A 19,242-nucleotide genomic window follows, 5' to 3' on the forward strand; every position below is an offset into this window, starting at 1 on the left:
TCTCTGTCTTCCTGTAATTAACGACATTACTGCCTTTTGCTACCCACCCACTTTCTGACTTTTATTGCACATCATTTCATTCTCTCTCTCTCTTAGAACCGATGATAATGCCTGGAATTATTATTTTTTCCAGTGTTACTCTGGAACCAATTTCTGTAAGGCATCTGGTGAAGCTCTGAAGTACTATCTGCACGTTTCAGAAGTTTTAAGTATGTTGGGTTTTGTGCTCAGCCTGAGCCATTTGGCACTTGAAAATATCTGAGATGCAAAAGGAGGGAAGACACATCTCCGGTCAGTTTTGCACGCCATGTAATTAAAACGAGACCATTTATTTTCTACAGTTTATTTTCCATTGGTGGCAGAGAAAAAAACATATGGACGTATAAAAAGATCTTTCCTTTTAATTCTCTGTGTGTGACTGTAAGTCGACATTTGATATGCAAACGTATTTCCTTAGTGAGACATGATAGGAGCCCTCCAAAAAAAAATTTATTTCTACATTTTATTTATTAATTAAAACATTTGTATCCTCCCCTATATCACTGATATAGGGGAGGATACAAATGTTATGTTCTGTTTTAGTTTTTTTGATTGCTGCACAACACTTTGGGTAAGAAAGGATTTTATAAATAAAACTGCCATTTTCTCCATACAATGGGCATAGCTAGACGACAGGGGTGGAGGGGAATGATCTTGCAATATGATGATCGCGAGATCGTCCCCCTTGTCTACACGTGGTGTGCGACGTCCCGGGAGGGAGAGGATGTCGTGCCCGCCATTTCTTTTAAAGAAACAGGAGCTTGAGCGCACCAGCGCTAAGGTAGGTGATTTGGTTTTTTTTTAAAAAAGCCCCGACCCTGCTCCCCCCATACCCTTGCAGAGCTCCGTGCCCTCTGCCCAGTTCCCCGCGTTTACTTGCGAGGAGCCGGGACTATACCAGGATGGCTGCCCACACGTCCTACAGTCTCGGGATCATCCTGGGACCGCGGGAAAAAGTGAGAAAAATGTGTATGGCCATATCCCGGGGAAATGCAGGGAACATCCCTCCCTGCTCCCGGGATCCCCTCTGCATCATGTGGATGCACAGGGACGATCCCCGGGATATTGCTCCATCTAGCCATGCCCAATGTTAGAGATACCTAAGGTGCATTCACCTCACCCTACCTTGGGTAGAATCTTGCTTACAGATGCTTGTGATTGTTACCTCTGGGTCTAGCAATCAAAGGGTAATGTAATGGAAAGTTCCATTACACCAGCGATTTATTGCACTCTCGCCATGCCTGGTATGTGGTTTTGCAGCACAGTACTCACATGACGTTGTCCCTGTCTTGCACTCATCTCACCTCTTCCCCCCCCTTTTCCGTCTTTTTTCCTCCATGCCCAATAAAACCACTCTGTCCCTATGTAAAGCTGTCCTCGCGCTATTGGCACATACCAATTTTTTTGCTGGGGGCGTTTGTGTTGCAGGGCGGTCTCACTGACGAAAGAGGAGGGTGGGGCGGTTCTCCTCCAGTGCACCGTTTGAATTCCTTCCCTCATTCTGCCTGGGGACACATGCTGAGTTGGTGGAATGAACGAACGGCCAACTGTACTTTCACTGCTCCAACTCCCGCTCTCTTGGGGCTTCCTTCTCTTTTCTGTCTGCCGTTCAGATGGAATTGCACAACTGGGAAGGGGGAGTGAGTGCGGGCGCACAAATGCCCTGCATAGCTCAAATGGCAGAAATAGGTGCCACCAATAAAGCCCCAAATTGCCCATGCTGTCTCCCGTTAAAAAACACCTTTGTTTATTGTGTGGTTCTCCAAAAGCATCCATCACCGATTCCCAATTGCTAACAGCAACCACCCTTCACTTATATTGTTTAATACAATCCTAGGGGGAAGTGTTGTGTGTTGTTTTCCGTTATTGCGCAGTTTCAGGCTGCTGTGATTGTGTACTGTTGTATTTGCACAGAAATAAAAATGGTTTCTGTTCACGGGGGGCCAGTTTGCAAGCAGCTGGTGTAACGAAAGATGCTGCTTCCCGCACAGCTCAAATGCCAGAAATGGGGCAATAAAACCCCAAATCCCTTAAATGTAAGGCGAAAAACCAGAAGGGGGGGGGGAAGTGCACCCACATCCATCACAATGTCCCTTACAGCCAGACAATCAATGAACTGCAGGGGGAAGGAAAACGGAGGTGGCAGGGCAGGCGCAATAGCGGGAGAGAAAACAAGTGAGAGGACATTTCACCTGAATAGTAGCGATACAAGGAAGCGCAAGCCAGCCTAGGTGAAAATGAAGGCAGATAACGCGGGGGTAAACCTGGACAAAAATGTAGATGTGATGGAGCTCACTGTCCTCTGCATTCTGAGCTCCATCCAATGAGCGTTTTCTTGAATGCTCGTTACTGGGCAGTGGCGGAGTTTGCTCAGGTCCCTCACAGGATGTTGTCTGCCTTCCGCGCCCCTTCCACCCCTTCTGGCCTTCCTTGCGCCACAAAAAAAACCCCTCATTAAGTCCGATGTATTTTTAAACTCGGAATGGCTGCTCTCTCCTGCTGTGTGCAGGAGAAGCAGCGCCATTAGAACAGTGGACTCAATGGGCCTCGTGCTCCTTGTGTACTTCCTCTTTTGAAAAGAGGAAGTAACTGAGGAAGGAAAACACGGGCGGAGAAGCAAAGGCAGCGAGTGTGTTAATACCCTGGTGTGACGGAGCTTTCTGTCTGGCTTCCTCGTCCCTCACCTACTTACCAGCTGTGTAACTCAGCAAAAGCAGCTTTGATCTTCTTCACTGAATTATCCACCTCCTCTTTAATCATCATGCGGTATCTTGTCAGCGAAACAGTGCAGCGCTGAAGATCTTTTACAGATTTTTCAATATTTGGACCTATAAGGACAAACAGGCATCAGGCATCATTTGGCTGTCAAATTTAATCAAGTGATGAGAGCAGAATGCAGCCAACCAAGTAGCACAAAAAAGGGGAAACCCAGTCTGTGAGCGAAACAAAAAACAAATGTATTGACTTGTTCAAACTTTTAAAAACAAATTATACAATGACAAAGATTTCAACAGTAAGACAATTCAAGGAAAAGTTCTAAGACAAAAACAATATGTAAAGAGATGCAATTTCTTAAGCATTAACATTTTATCAGGGGAAAGAGTATACACGTCGCATTTACCTCTTTTCTTGATTGAATCCCCTGGTTTTATCTCAAGATGGGATGCAATGACAGGTGACTTCACTGTGGGAGCTTTTGACTTCGATCGACCAACATTGCCATGGGGTTGCGGGGAGGATTGAAAAGTATCAGGCAATTCTGTGCTATTTACATATTTTCGGTCTGCATCTATAGATACTATAGATACCTTCTTCTGCTCTGTCTTTTTGTCTGCAAAATAATAAAAAAGTGCAAGTAATTACGTAACAGGAAGACCCATAGCAGAGTGACTGTTTTTGGTTTAAGAAATTAAATTTAACGCTCTTCCTTACAGAAAGAAATGACATGATTAAAAATCAATTTTGGTGTTTTGCAGTAGACTAAAAGAAAGAGCTGACGTTTTTAGGATTAGACATGTGCCCTCCAGAAAATTAGCAGTGCATCAGTCTTTCAGCAATTAAGATGCCCCAGAAGGTATTTCAAGACGGCCAAATTTGTTTGTTGTACTGTTCTAGCATTAGTCCAAAACTAGCACCAGTGTACGCAATATCCCATGTGTGACATCCATCTGAAAAAGGGCACAGATTTGCTATGAGTTGGGGAACCTGTTCACCATATATATATATATATATAGAGAGAGAGAGAGAGAGAGAGAGAGGGGGGGGGGGGCGGGTATTGGTTGGTTGTTGTAAAGTAGCACAACCAGCAAAGAAACAAGAAGGCTCTGGATCCATTAAGGATGCAGCCAGTCTTAAGATAAAATGTATATGAAAGATAGAAAGACTAGCAATAGAATATTATATAGCTAAATGTCTCACCCTCTTCAGTAGCTGTGCTGTGCTCTCCTGATATCCATTTAACAGCACAACTACTGATGAGGACAGAAGTAAAAATTATTAGCTTAATTTTTTTCTTCTTATTTTTTCTTTCATTCACACGCACACACACATTTTGAAACCACAATTTGATAAATGGAGATATTCACAAATAATGTTGACATCTAATGACCAGAGAATCAGATACACCACCGAATGCTGACGGTCACCTTAATGTGATCATCAGCATTGAATTGCGTACACATCTGAAAAATTGGGGAAATATCGCAGTTTTGTAGGTTTTGCAAAATTTACCTGGGTTTATTGAATACAGATGTAAATATAGATTAAGACTGATCTCTTCTGGCAGGCCTATCCAGTGTAATTTTAGGATACTTTTAGTATGGTTTTAGAAAATTTTTTAACAGTGTATACTATGTTTTTAATCAGTATTTTATGTATTTTATGCTTGCTGTTGTTCCCCGCCTCGATCCAATCGGAGAGGCGGGTAAGAAATATATTATTATTATTATTATTATTATTATTATTATTATTATTATTATTATTTTGAAGACAAAACCACCTGTGACACAGGAGACCCATGTCTGGATCTTCTGATATCTTTTTCTTTTCCTAAAATCAACTGGTAGCGGGGCGATAGGGATTAGGCTGCAGTGCAGGCAGAGGGCTTTTAAAACCACACTGAGGGAAGGAGACAGGTAAGACACCAGCACAGGTTTGCTTTGAGTTTGCCCTTCCATCGCCCCCTGCCCCACCCTGACATTTATTTTTGTATCTTGTTTTGTTTTCGCTTTTGAGCTCAGTACTGTAAAATCCTATTCTTCCATCTATTTACGTCTTCTTTTCCCCTCCCCACCCTTCAACATCTTTCCTTATTGATCTTTCCTTTTATCTTTTTGAGGTTTAAAAGCAAAAGGTTTCCACTGTTCTGTTCTATAAATGTTGTGAGCTGTTGTTGCAGCCCCTGGTCCAAAAAAGGCAGGATGTACACATGATAAATGAAATAAATATCATGTCAGCCGCCTACCTTGAAAGCAAATTGGCTTGAAAGCTAAGCTTTAAGTGCTAGCTTATAAAATGTCATAAGACGTGCTTCTAATACTGCCTATGCAACTTGAACTTGACAAATGAGTTCACGTCAACATTATCTATCGGTAGGACAGCTGCAATTTTTTACTTGTACTGGTGTATTGGTGTGTTAAAAGCAGGCACCCATGTCAGATTAATTGTACATAGAGAGACAAAAATGACATGGATGGATACCACCCTCAGAAATGCCCTTGAAGGTCATACTCAACGTCACATCCCACCTCTTGGCACGGCTTGGCCTGCATTCAGGAAAATCCTCACAGTTCTAAATGTAATGAACTGGTACGCCCAAATGAAAGAAAGAAGCTCTTCTACCAAACATAAATATATAAAATAGCAGAGGAAGTCTGACCGATGAGATACTAGAAGCCTCATAGTATCTCCCCGGTCAGACTTCCACTACTATTATATGTTTGGTAGCAGAGCAACTTACCTTGATTTTGGTGTATAAAGGCTCGATTAACAAAAACATCACAAATTATGGCCAGAAAAATGGCCTTGGGCTGCTGAACATTTTAACTATCCCATACGACTACTTGAAGCCCACTATATATTTGTTAGCCAATGCATTTCTTATAATGTGATGCATGAAATGTCCAAATCGGATTGTTATTTACAAAGTAATGACCACAAATAGGAAATACAATTGTATCCCTTAATACAGCCTTCCTCAACCTGGGGCGCTCCAGATGTGTTGGACTACAACTCCCAGAATGCCCCAGCCAGCTGGGGCATTCTGGGAGTTGTAGTCCAACACATCTGGAGCGCCCCAGGTTGAGGAAGACTGCCTTAATAAAAGGCCATCCACAATATTATTATTATTTTCATTTGTATTGGCATCAACATTAAAAAGCAGGATTCTATGCTTGTTCAATTGTATATAGGCTTACCCTCAAAAATGACCCTGAAGATTCTTTTCAAGGTCAGATAACATTGCATGACAGGAGTTAGGAAACTGTCACAGCTCTGGAAGCAATGAAGTGTTTGGAAATACGATGCACCAACATGAAGGTAAACAGCTGTGCTACCAACCATATATTAGCAGTGGAAGCCTATCTTTGACAGGGCTCAAACTACAAACATACTAGGAATTATGACAAAAACAGCCGCTCTGGATTGCTGTATGGTTTTAACCATCCCTCACAACTATTTCAAGTCTATTACACATTTGTCAGCCACCTCATTTCCTATAATGTAATACATGAAATGTCTAAATAGATTATAAAGCTTCGGCTATGGAGAGGTATATAAATGCAATACATAAATAAAACAAAGTTATGGTTGTAAATGGGAGTAACCCTTAAAGCTAGAATGAGTGTTTCTGGATGTTGGCTGGTCTATTTATAGGGTAATTTTCTCCAACCTGGTGCCCTCCACATATGTTGGACTACAACTCCCATCTTCACCAGCCAGCATAGGGTAGTAGAAGTTGTCATTTAATACATCTGGAGGGCACCAAGTTGGGGTAGGATAATCTAGGGTAAGATAACGCAGTATTTCAAAAACAACTGATACCATTTCGGGAAGAACTAAACATTATCTTGGAGTTACCACCAAGACCAGCATTTTTGTGCTTTATTTTCACTTGAACCCTCACAAGCTCTGATGAAATTGTTCACATGGCATGACATCATCATGTTCTGCATTTCTCCATTCCTGCCTATATCAGCCATTCATGCAGACTGGGAAACTCATGGCATGATGACATAATTTCATGTGTCAAGATTCATTCGATGTTTATGGGGGAACCTAGGCATGGGAATTTATTTATTGATTGTATTTTTATCCCGCTCCTCAGCCAAAAAAGGCTCCCAAAGCAGCTTACAATCAGTTAGCAAAAAGACAGTGGAATGATAGATCCATCTCACCTGTAACATCCAGTTCATGGGTGGGGAACTTTTGGCCCTCCAGATATTGGCCCCAGCAGAAGACACCTTAAACCACAGCCTTAACCACAGAGGTTACGCCAGAAAGCCTTATTCACTGTGGTTAAAGCCGTGGTTTAAGGTGTCTCCTGAACACAGCCCAGATTTCTGGCTTAACCACCATGGTTAAAGCTGTGGTTTACGGTGTCTTCTGAATGGGGCCATTGTTGGACTTCAGCTCCCATCATACCTGACCAATGGCCATTCTGTCTGGGGCTGATGTTCAAAAACATTTGGAGGGCTACAAGTCCTGATCTACTTCCTTCTTTACTTTCTTTCTTTCTTTCTTTCTTTCTTTATTACATTTTTATACCGCCCAATAGCCGAAGCTCTCTGGGCGGTTCACAAAAATTAAAACCAGAATAAAACAACCAACAGGTTAAAAGCACAAATACAAAATACAGTATAAAAAGTATAAATTCCATTTGGTATTTTAATTCTTAACACTTTTATAACGCTTTCAAATTTTCAAGTGCTGCACGTATGTTATCTCTTAGTATAATCCTTACAGCAGCCCCGTAAAGTTGATCATACGTCTCTAGAGAATACCCATGTTAATGGCTATGACAGAGAATATTGACATACTCTTAAAACGAAGCTTCTCCGCAAACTCAAATGGGACTTTCATGTCTGATTGCAACACAACCAGAAGAGGTAGAAAACTGTGTAAGCTAAGAAAGCTTAGAACTAAAAAACGGCAGAGACGCTGTTGGCATTAGAAACATCTAAATGAAAAATCAATTGCTGGTTGTCTCAAGTGTTATAAGAGTACACTTTAGAGGCTGTTTCAAATGTGGCAGAAACACTGTCTGAGATGTTGATCTCCAGTGTATTAAGGGCTGAACATTTATCAGACTAGTTGATAATAGGATGAGCTCAAAGAATCTTGCTATGAATCCCAAGCTACCACATAGCAAGGACTGGTTGGGTTTCCCCCCAACACCCTCATATTTTCAAAGCCCTAAACGAGAAGAAATGATCACACTGAAACAGAATCTTTCTCAGGGGAAAAAAACTACCGTGAAAGGTTAGCTATTAAATGAATAAATAATAAACACCAGCTGGTTTAGGCTGTCTTAGTCTAATGACTCTGGGCTATCTACCTTAAGACCTCATCCTGATGAACAGTTTTTCAAGGAACTGAGGTGTCGACGCATTTATAAGTTCTTCAACACAGTCAACAAAACCATAGTGGAACACATATGGAAATCTCTGCAGGCCCTTTAGATCTTGTCTATTTATTATGTGGGAGGGTTGACCACTAGCAAGCTACAACAATATTTTTTCCACTCAAGTCTGCATGTTTGTTCTTCTGGGACAGGATTTTCTTTATGATAAGACTTCTACATAGCTGTTACATTTGGCTGGGATAATGTGTCAGCCAGGGGTTGGCAGCACCTTCAAAGTCTTCCTTAAGCATCAAGGAAATTTGTTTCAGGACTAATATTTATATAACAAAAACATTTAAAGATGCTTTTGAGTAGCATGTCTAGAGTCACGAAAAAGAGGCTTCCAGGGAAGCGCCTTTTATTATCATTTGTTTGTTTGTTTTGAATTTAATTTTTTTTATTTTACAATTTTCATTTTTTAATTCACATTTTGAACAGGAACGCTCCCTTAATATATTTTTACTGCTGTGCACGCTATTGACCCAGAGTCTCTAGATATTGACCCAGAGTCTCTAGATATTGACCCAGAGTCTCTAGATATTTAGAAACTTTAAACTTTACTAGATATTTAGAAACTTTACACTTTACTAAATACGCTAGATATTTAGAAGCTTTACCTCCCTCCCAAAAGAACAAAAGATGCACAAGGGAAGAGGAGTGGAGGGAAAAGGAAGAGGAAGATCAGGGTTTTTTTTAAGGCCAGAACAAGGTAGCTACCTATAAGTGGTAACTACAATTTTTAATTATTATTATTATTATTATTATTATTATTATTATTATTATTATTTATTTATTTATTTATTTATTTATATAGCACCATCAATGTACATGGTGCTGTACAGATAACACAGTAAATAGCAAGACCCTGCCGCATAGGCTTACAATCTTGTTGTAAACCGCCCAGAGAGCTTCGACTGTGGGGCGGTATATAAATGTAATAAAAATTTTCTTCAAATCCTGCAGGAGCAGGATTTGAAGAAAAAATAAACAAATGCTTACATCTGCGTAAGCTTTAAAGATAAAGACATCAAAATTGGCATAGTAATAGATATTAAGGAGAGCTTTAAGCATACCAAATTTGATTCGCATTGGGTCATCCGTTGATTTTTTGTGATTTTTTTTTACATTTCCCCCCTTAAACCCATTTCCTGGTATCCAAAGGATCTAGCTGCCCGGTAACAACAACAGCAGCAGCAGCAACAGCTTAACACTGTAGGGGATAATTCGAGGGAAACAGGTACGTGGGATGAAGCTCTATATCTGGATGCAAAACCCAATGGAACGTACCTGCTCTCTGTGCAGCGCACTGACCTGCAATATCTGGTTTTGCCTCTCCCCTGTCCTTGTATTCCAAGCCCTTTTCTTCTTGAGGAATTACTTTTGATTTCTCACTGGCAGGTTTGCTGAGGGAAGTATCCTTATCGCAGCCATTCAGATGACAGCCATATAGCTCTTGGGATTCCAGAGACACCTTTTCTGCTCCATCATCTTTATCTTTCATATCTTTGCTACGGTGGTGCTGTTTGGATTTGCTTCTTTTCCTTTTGCTATTCTGCATGATAAAAGAAGAATTCAACAATAACGACGTTAAATCAGAGCAGATTATATTACAGCAGAAATAACAAACAGTCCCCACGTAATATAAATTCTATTCAGTGTAGTAGGAATATACTAACTGTGATGTACCATATGACAGGCTTCATCCATGTCTTTTGAAATACCAAGTGAATGAGGGGGGAAAAGGAAAAATAAAATATAAGAAGCAATTAGTTCTTTTAAAAGCATAACATATTTTGGCTCTTCTTGAGTGGCTTTTTTTTTGGAACTTTAAACAAAAATACCTGCTCCTTTAATCTACAGTAGCTTGTAGACATCAAAAGCACATATAAAAAAAGGGATTGTGAGGTGACCTCAAGGCAACACATATCCATGGCAGTGGGGGACAGCAGTTTTGGATGAGCAGAGCATGGATTTTCAGGAGTACCTAAAGGGTCCAACGGTCCTTTTGGTGCCATTTGAAGATCTCTTCACTTGAGATGGAAGTATAATCCATGCTTTGCATATTCTTTCATCAAAGACACTCTGGGCCTGGTCACATGACATGACAGCCCACCATGGGTTATTTAACTCAAAGTAAGACTGCGCATGTGCAGCTGACATTTTGAATATGCAACCCCTGCTTAGAAGTTGTTGTGTAGTGTGAACCCAGAGAATGTGGGTTATATGAGAGTTAGGGCCTTCCTAGACGAGGCCTTAGCGCGCCTTGAGACCCGGTTTCCCTACTGTGTGTCCAGATGACGCACAGGGGAATCCGGGCCCAGGCCGCAGTGAGGCCTCCTCCAACGCGCCATAAGCAAAGTCGCTTATGGCGCGCCTTTTTCGCAGCCCCGGCCTCAGGCCGGAGCTGCGAAATGTGTGGGAAGGTCCGCGGCTTTTTGCGGCTACTCGCTTAGTAGCCATGAAAAGCCACGGACCTGGCACAGCGCTCATACGAGCGCTGTGCCCATCGTGCCAGGGGGTGGGTGATCCGGGGGGGGGAGATGGCAGAGGGCGACGAAGGAGATGGTGAGGGGATAGCGGAGGGCGACGAAGGAGATGGTGAGGGGATGGCGGAGGGCGACGAAGGAGATGGTGAGGGAATGGTGGAGGGCGACGAAGGAGATGGTGAGGGGATGGCGGAGGGCGACGAAGGAGATGGTGAGGGGATGGCGGAGGGCGACGAAGGAGATGGTGAGGGGATGGCGGAGGGCGATGAAGGAGATGGTGAGGGGATGGCGGAAGGCGACGAAGGAGACGGCGAGGGGGGTGGATGGGGGGGATTAAATTAAAAAAACCTTACCTTCTCCGGCGGCTTCGGGCCCCACATGGCCCCTTTAAAAAAAAAAAAAAACATGGCCGACGCTGCAGGGCTTCCGTCGTCCCTGCGGGTCAGCCGTCTAGGAGGCTGGGCGGCGCGCGTTAAACTTAGCGTGCCGTAGCCCCGCCTCCCTGCCGGCTTATCCCGGCAGGTCTAGCAAAGCCCTTAAACAAACCTTGCATAACTCATGGTCTGTTTTAGGGTTCTAAAAGGGTTGTTTAACCCTTGCACAACCCATTCTGGCCAGGTTCACATGACACAACAACTCCCAAGTGGGGATTGGATATGCAACCTTATTTAACCCACAATGAGTCATGGTGTGTCATTTGAACCCAGACACACGCTATTCTTTTGGGAGCAAGCAATAAACATCAATAACAACTTCATTTTGGACTGCACAGAAATTCAGTTAGATGCTATATTTGGATATGTTTTGTTTTTCTCTGCCAAACACCTGCCATTTGGCACAGTCAGAATAATTTGTAGGGCAGTAATTTGAAGAGCTTTCCATAGCTGGAAATTATATAGTATGTTTGCCCTGGCACTAATTGCTTGTCAGTTCCCTCTAACTCTTCCGTCTGTTTCTCAGCAGATACTTTGAGCTGACAAATGCAGGAGTCCTGGATAATGTTCTTTTTGAAGAACAGAATGATTTCTTTTTCTGTGATTAGGGGCCATTAGATAAATATTTATTACCTCTCTATGTACCACATTCAGTGCTTATTTAATGTCAAAGTTAAGTCTGTACAAACAAAAATTCTGAGCACTAACTAGAATCTGTTGAATTCTTTGCTTAATAGGATTAACAGAGAGCACACTATAAATTCATGCCCTATATCAGAAATCTCAGAAAGAGAGCCTCAAGCTGGTTTGGGGGATGCCAGGATTTTAGCCATAGGAATAAGGGGATGGGTAGACTATCAGATTTTTGGGTCCTCTCAGAGTTGGGGCAGGGGCATAATAGTAATAAACATAAGCACACATGTATTGGACTGCTACAGCTGTCTAGAGCTGTATGTTGTTCAGGGAAAGAATGGTTTTTGCAAATGCACACAAGTCTCTATACACATCTGCAATCTACTTCTCCATGTTCACAGAAGAAGCTCTTCCGGAATACGATAATCAATGGAATTTTGCTCAAGGTCTACAAGAACCTGCTGCAGCCCTCTATTCTGATAGAGGACAGGCTGCTTTGAGAGAGCTGGCCCAGAAAATAGTATATTTCACTGAAATACACAGCTCGGGACCACAGTACCTGATGGAATGCCTTTCCCGACATGAACCTACTTGTACACTACGTTCAACATTTAAGGTCCTCCTCTGGGTGCCTATTCCGAGGGAGGCTTGGAAGACAGCAATGAGGAAGAGGGCCTTCTCTGTGGTGGCCCCCCAATGAGGCCTGCCTGGCACCAACATTGTTATCTTTTTAGTGCCAGGTCAAGACTCTTCTCTTCTCCCATGTATTTAGCAATATGTGATGAGTTTCACCGATCCTGGATCTGTTTTTAGGTTCATAGCTTAAACTTGTTTATAGTTGTTTTTAGATGTATGTTTTTGTGTATGTTGCATGTTTTTGTGATTTTAAATTTTGTATATTGTTTTTAATTACTTTAATCTTTTGTAAACCACTGAGAGAGCTTCAGCTATGGGGCGGTATAGAAATGTAAATAATAATAATAATAATAATAATAATAATAATAATAATAATAATACACAACAGCACAGTCTCCATAACTTTAGTCTAGTTTAGAGTTGGGCAAATTGTTCCCTCCTGAATATCTTACAGGGGCACTCCTCTACCTAGACCAGAAGTGAGCAACTTGTGGCCCTCCAAGTGTTTTGGTCTATAACTCTCATCCTACCTCACCATTGGTTATGCTGGGCAAAGCTAATGGGAGTTGTTAATAGGAATGTCCATCAGGATTGACCTGTTGGACCAGAACAAAGGTCCATTGGGTCCACCATCCTGTTTCCAGGAAGGAGACAGCCTCTGGAAGACTTTATAAATAGGGCATAAAGGCAATAGGTCTCTGCTGTTCTTTGTTCCCAGATTCTGCTACTCAAAGGTATATTGTCACCTCTGATTATTTTTGTTTTAAGCATTTTAACCCCGCTCTCCATCTGAAAAGGGTCCCAGGATGGCTTACATAGCATTAATAAAAACCAATGGTGAGGGGGAGGATGATATCCAAATAGTTATTTTTTCCTAATAGGACAAATAGCAGGTCTGTCTGTCTGTCTGTCTGTTGCAGGGACAGGCGAGTTTTATTAGGGAGTTATATCAGGAAAACAGCATGGGGCCAAAGGGGGACTCACTTTCTTAGGGCCACAGTTGAAATCCAGATTGGGGTGGGCGGGCTGCTTTTTAAAAGTAAAATAAAGAGACTGACTCTTGTAGGCGGGTGGCAACAAGAGATAGGGCCTTCTCAGGGCATGTCTAGACCTACTTGCAGGGAGGGTATGATCTCGCGATTTTATGATCATGAGATTGTCCCCCTCGACTGCACACATGACACAACTTCGCGGCCACCGTTTTGGATTTTTTAAAAGGAAAATGAGCACAAGAGCGCTCGAACAACATGTAAGTTTGTTTAAAAAAGAACAACCTTGCCCTCCGCCCCACCCCACCCCCGAAGGGCACAGAGCTCCTGAGGAGCTCCGTACCCGGCTCCTCGCGTTTACTCGCGCAGCGACGGTGGGCCACACGTTCCACGGCCTCGGGATCATCTCAAGAGTGTTGTAAAATCAAAATTAATGGGTAGTGTGATATCCTGGGCCAAGGAAGGGATCTTCCCTCCCTGCTCCTGGGATGCCCTGTGTGTTATGTGGACGCACAGGGACGATCCTGGGACGATCACCGGGATATCGCCCCGTCTAGACATGCCCTAAGTGTGGCATCTTGCTTATGAAATGCCCTCTCCAAAGAAGCTCACCTGGTGCATACATAGGCAAAGACCTTTCTCTGACCCCCACCCCCCCGGCAGTTTAGAGACCTAGTTCTAGATTTTGTTCGCCTTTTTTTTATTATTAATTCCTGTACTGTTTATTGCTTTGTATTTTATTCCTTTAAATATTTTATTGTATTACATATATTTTTAACTGTTTGGATGGCATCTCAGCTATTTGTAATCAACAGAGTGGATTGTAAATAAAATAAAATTAATGTCCAGCCCTAAGCTAGTGGCTGTCATTGCATATTATTGCTGTGACTTCTAGAAGTTTATTATGCTTGCTGTAAAGGGTTACTCCATTTTCTCATTCAAGGATGAGTTGCCAGTGAAAAAGCTCATGCTTATTAAATCTGCTTATTGTATCTTAAGAACAGTTTTTTAATCTCCATATGAATACCTTAATTATTCTGAAAATGCAGTCAGTAGCAAGCTTAACCTGCAGATACAAAAGCAGTAACAGCAAAGCTGGATTAAAAATAAAAGCACCTATTTGTTTTGAAGCAGGTTTGGAACAAATTGTTCATTATTGTACACACACACACACACACACACACACACACACACACAAATGCAAGCCTGGCAACAGAGATGCAGCTGTGCTCTAACAAATTCTGATGATAAAATGGTTTTAACGGCTTAACTCTCACTTAGAATCCCTTACCTTCTTTTTCCCTGTCATATTCCATTCTTTGAGAACTTGAAGGGCACTGCCTGAAGTAGAGGGACGGAAAGATAAGAAGACTTCAGCAAGTGTTCATACATGATAAAGAGCATCACTGGCGCCAGAGTTACTGCCCTTCCTCTGTAACTGCTTATCATCTGTCCAGTGGTTTGCAAACTGATTCAAGCAAGCACAGAATGTAAGCAGGTGCTTAGATTTAAACAGCAGAGTGGAGTGTGAACCAACCAGTTCACACATCACCAACAACTCACAGTTAATAACCTGTGCATGGGCTGATGAAAATGCAGCAGGCGCAACCATACAGGTTGGTTCCTGTGCACCCATCCACTCCCACTATGATAAACAACCTGTGAATGTCCTGCCCCTGGGTAGTTATCATGACATCTGAACCCAGAACTTTGGGTTGTTGGAGGACGAACAACCCATAGTTTGAACCCATTATTGCTGATGACTTGAAAACCAGGTCTGAATATATTGTCATATAACATATTCTCTAAGATGGCACCTTTCCTATGGAATCGCCTTTTCAAAATGTTTTACCCAGCCAATTCTTTATTGCCCTTTAAAAAAAAATTCCCCAAGACTTTGAGAGTAGAGGTGGGGTTTTATCCTGAATCTGGGGAAACATTGTTTCTTTGCCTCTGCAGCCTTCTTCTTAAATTGTTTTGCATCTAGCAGAGACTAATCTAATTAACAGCACAAACCTTTACATACCAACTCAGAAGTAAATAGCACTGAGTTGAGTGGGACTTGTTCCCAGGTTGCAAGTCTGTCTAAGATGTCCTGAGTTCCATCTCAAGGCTGACAATCTTCAGAATTTGAGTTTATGCCCAGTTTTTGTTTCTCTCACTCCACCTTGAAGAATAGTTCTGAAGAACTTGAAAGCTCTCTCACAATTTTGTAACATTTTGGTTGGTCCTAATAAAGAATGCTATTGTGATTTTTGGACACCCCACCCAGTGAATCAACACAGCTACCTACCGTATTTCTTCGATTGTAAGATGCCATCGATTGTAAGACGCACATTAATTTCAGTACCACCAATAGAAAAAAAAACCCTAAGACACGCCCGTGATTCTAAGACGCACCCCACTTTTAGAGATGTTTATATGGGGGAAAAAGTGCATCTTAGAATCGAAGAAATAGGGTATGTCTTTTGTAAGCATCTTGGTTGCATTTTTTGAAGATGTATGCATGCATATTGGAATTGATAGGTTACTTTTCTACTCAAAGGATCCCCAAACTTTTAAAATAAATTTAATTACACAATATAATCGGTGTTGTTGTAGTGGAGCCAGGGCTGAGAGGGATACAACACCATCTCTTCTTTATTAGCAGGGACGGTGATGTTATCTGCTACCACCACCACCACCCTTGAATTCTCTGCTCCCTCTGAGCTTAGCCGCAATTCTCACAGTAACCAGCAAAGGGGGGGGAATGAACTCCCCACCCCCAAATTGCTAGAACTGGTTTGTTGGTATGGATTAACACAGCTGTTTTTGGACTCTCCTTGCAGGGCAATGCTATTGGGACTGTCATCATGAGTGCCTACACTTCAAAATTCACCACTACAGCACTGATAGTCAGTAAATAAAAGCAAGAACAAAACACAGCAACTGCATATCATTTAGGTCAAAGCTTAAAGCCTCACTGATACTGGCAAGATTGATGCACGTGCACAGGAAGCTCTCATAGGCTTGGATCCCAATTACTCATCTGTGAATGGAAAAAGGCCTTCTGTTCATAGATGTGGCCAAGATCCAGCACAGGCTCCTGCTGGCAGAAAGTGTGGGGGAGAGAATTTTTGCCGAATCCCTTTTTCCCTTGCAGCTCCCTGTCCCCTGTTTCGGAGGGTCCCCGTCCCTCCAGACCAGTTTTTCAGGGACATGAAAGAACAGGTTGCTTATCTATAACTGTTGTTCTTCGTGTGGTCATCTGTGCAGTCACACATATGGGCTCTGCGCCTGCTCGGAGTCTCGTTCGGGAACTTTCTATAGCTGAGAAAGATTTGGTGGGAAACCTCCCCCAACTTCCTACTGCACATGCTCAGGAGGCTTCCCGCCCATCTCCTCTGTTCACTTGAGACCCCATTGCAGCCCCAGGACTCAGACCCAAATCAGTACACAGAATTAAAAGACACCAAAGTGGGAAACGTGGGAGGGCTGTGTGACTGCACAGATGACCACTTGAAGAACCACAGTTACAGGTAAGCAACCTGTTCTTTTTCTTCGTGGTCTCTGTGCATCACACATATGGGCGAATAGCAAGCTGACTTACTGGTGGCGGGTCGGTGTCTCATTGCAGAATTGCTGAGAGGACTGCTCTTCCAAAAGAGAAATCTGCTCTAGAACGAACATCCAATCTATAATGTTTCATAAATGTAGTCGATGTAGACCATGTTGCCGCACGGCACAGTTCCAATAGGGAAACCCCTCGGCCAAATGCTGTCGATGTAGAGACAGCCCTAGTGGAATGGGCCTTAATTGTGTCCGGCAGGTCCAACTTGGCCAACTTGTAAGCCAAACAGATTGTCTGTACAAGCCATGTAGAAAGCCTCTGTGTTGACAGTGGGTGTCCTTTCTTATGCTGTCCATAGCAAATGAACAAACGGGGAGATTGTCTAAAATCTTCAGTGCATGCCTTGTAAAAGATAAGTGCACACCTGACGTCCAACGTATGCAATGTGTCTATAGTTGTCGAAGGAGATGTAAAAAAGGTTGGTAGGATCAGATCTTGATTCACATGAAAGTCTAACACTAACTTCGGCAAAAACTGAGTATCTGGGCACAGCACCATCTTATCACGATGAAACACCAGAAAGGGTTCATCAATCCGCAGTGCTGCAAGCTCACTAGCTCATCTTGCTGACGTTATGGATACAAGAAAGGCCACCTTCCAAGTTTGTAAGTTCAAGAAAGCGAATCCGACTGATATCCATCAGTTGCTGAGTCAGGTGAGCCATCAGGGCAAGTCGTGGTGTCTTTGTCTCCGTGCGTTGAGGAGATATTCTCGACACTGATGTTGTTCTCGGCCTCGACTGTACCGGTGCTGACTGTGTACTAGACAGTGGAAGCGGAGCTGTTGATACCGGATGCCCTGACGGTGGAGGTGGTCGACAGGTCGGTACTGACGGCAGCTGTGGTACTAAAAACAATTCCTCTGCTCTTGAGATCGATGCTGATGGGGGGCGTCGATGTCGAGGAGATGGCGGATACGGGTAGGTATATTGGACAGGGTCATATGACTGGTGCCAAGGATCCCAGTAGTAAGCCGGTCTGGGCGGTAATGACCATTCGGACTGTTGATCCCAGTCAGATGTCGGTGAGTGGAATTGATGACGGTTCTGGGTATAATGATGTCGCTCAAAATCTTGATCCCGCGGGTGATGCCTGTCTGGCTCAGGAGAGTCGCAATGGTCTCCTTCCTGGCCTCTAGAGTGCAAGGGTGTTCTAGCTCTCTCTGGAGAGGATCTCCTCAGTCCCCTGGGGGAGTTATACTGCCCAGGTGCAGACAAAACAGGCGGTAGTAGGGACGAGTCCCATATCTCTCCCTCCAAGATTGGATCATAGGTACCATGTCGACAGTTTGAATCGACAAGTCATCTGCCATTTGAGCCGGGTTATTGCCCAGTAATGGCTGTTGATGTACCTCCGATATCAGTGAATCTAATAGTGGCGGTGGTTTCGGGATGCCTTTGGGGATCTTTGGCTCAGGCTCATCAGATATTTCTGAGCGGTTTCATTTTTTCTTTTTCTGCTTGGTTCAAGTTGGTGTCTGAGCTTTTTTCAATAGCTTCTTCACTACTGTAGCAACCAGGGAGTGGCCCATAGTAGGCACTTCTCCTGGCTGTCTATTCCCCTCACCAACCAGACAACTTGGACCCGATGAGGTGCTCGTTGACGGTTGTTCTTGCGGAACAGTCACAGGCATCTTTAGCCTTTAGCGGGCACCGCCTCCAGCGCCTTTCCCCACAATTCAGATCTATGGCGATCTGCGCAGTGTCATCGTGTTTGTTTTGAAAACGCCTGGCACAACAGGCAAGTTTCAACTCCATGGCTCTCGCTGATGCAAAATAAACATAAACAGTGACCATCAGAAGGTGCTAACTTGCTCCCACAGTCTGAGCACTTTCTGAAGGGTTGTTGGAGGGCCATGCACCCCAGGTTGAAGTGCAATAAAATCGCAAAGTTAAGGTAACTAATTTTTTTTGTTTTGTTTTGTATGAAAAAAGAGAAAAAGAGAATTGTTTTTAGTACCGCAGCTGCCGTCGGTACGGACCTGTCGACCACCCGGACCGTAATTGACAGCTCCGCTTCCACTGTCTAGTACACAGTCAGCACCAGTACAATCGAGGCCGAGAACGACATCGGTGTTGAGAATATCTCCTCAACGCACGGAGACAAAGACACTATGACTTGCCCTGACGGCTCACCTGACTTGGCAACTGATTGATATCAGTCGGATTTGCCTTCTTGAACTTACAAACTTGGAAGGTGGCCTTTCTTGTATCCATAACATCAGCAAGACAAGCTAGTGAGCTTGCAGCACTGTGGATTGATGAACCCTTTCTGGTGTTTCACCGTGATAAGGTGGT

At 43.1% G+C, this 19,242-nt stretch overlaps 1 protein-coding gene across 1 annotated transcript in view; it reads right to left on the reverse strand.

Moving 5' to 3' along the window:
- Window positions 1-19,242, reverse strand: part of SPATS2L (spermatogenesis associated serine rich 2 like) — a 77,135-nt gene that overhangs the window by 16,516 nt on the left and 41,377 nt on the right. The window contains exons 4-7 of the mRNA XM_063116200.1: window positions 14,628-14,677; window positions 9,470-9,710; window positions 3,161-3,370; window positions 2,732-2,867 (exon numbers count right to left, since the gene is read on the reverse strand). Coding sequence (XP_062972270.1) covers window positions 2,732-2,867; window positions 3,161-3,370; window positions 9,470-9,710; window positions 14,628-14,677 — 637 coding nt within the window. The remainder of the gene's footprint in view (window positions 1-2,731; window positions 2,868-3,160; window positions 3,371-9,469; window positions 9,711-14,627; window positions 14,678-19,242) is intronic.

Source organism: Elgaria multicarinata, chromosome 2 (genome assembly GCF_023053635.1).
Source record: "Elgaria multicarinata webbii isolate HBS135686 ecotype San Diego chromosome 2, rElgMul1.1.pri, whole genome shotgun sequence".
Classification (NCBI taxonomy): domain Eukaryota; kingdom Metazoa; phylum Chordata; class Lepidosauria; order Squamata; family Anguidae; genus Elgaria; species Elgaria multicarinata.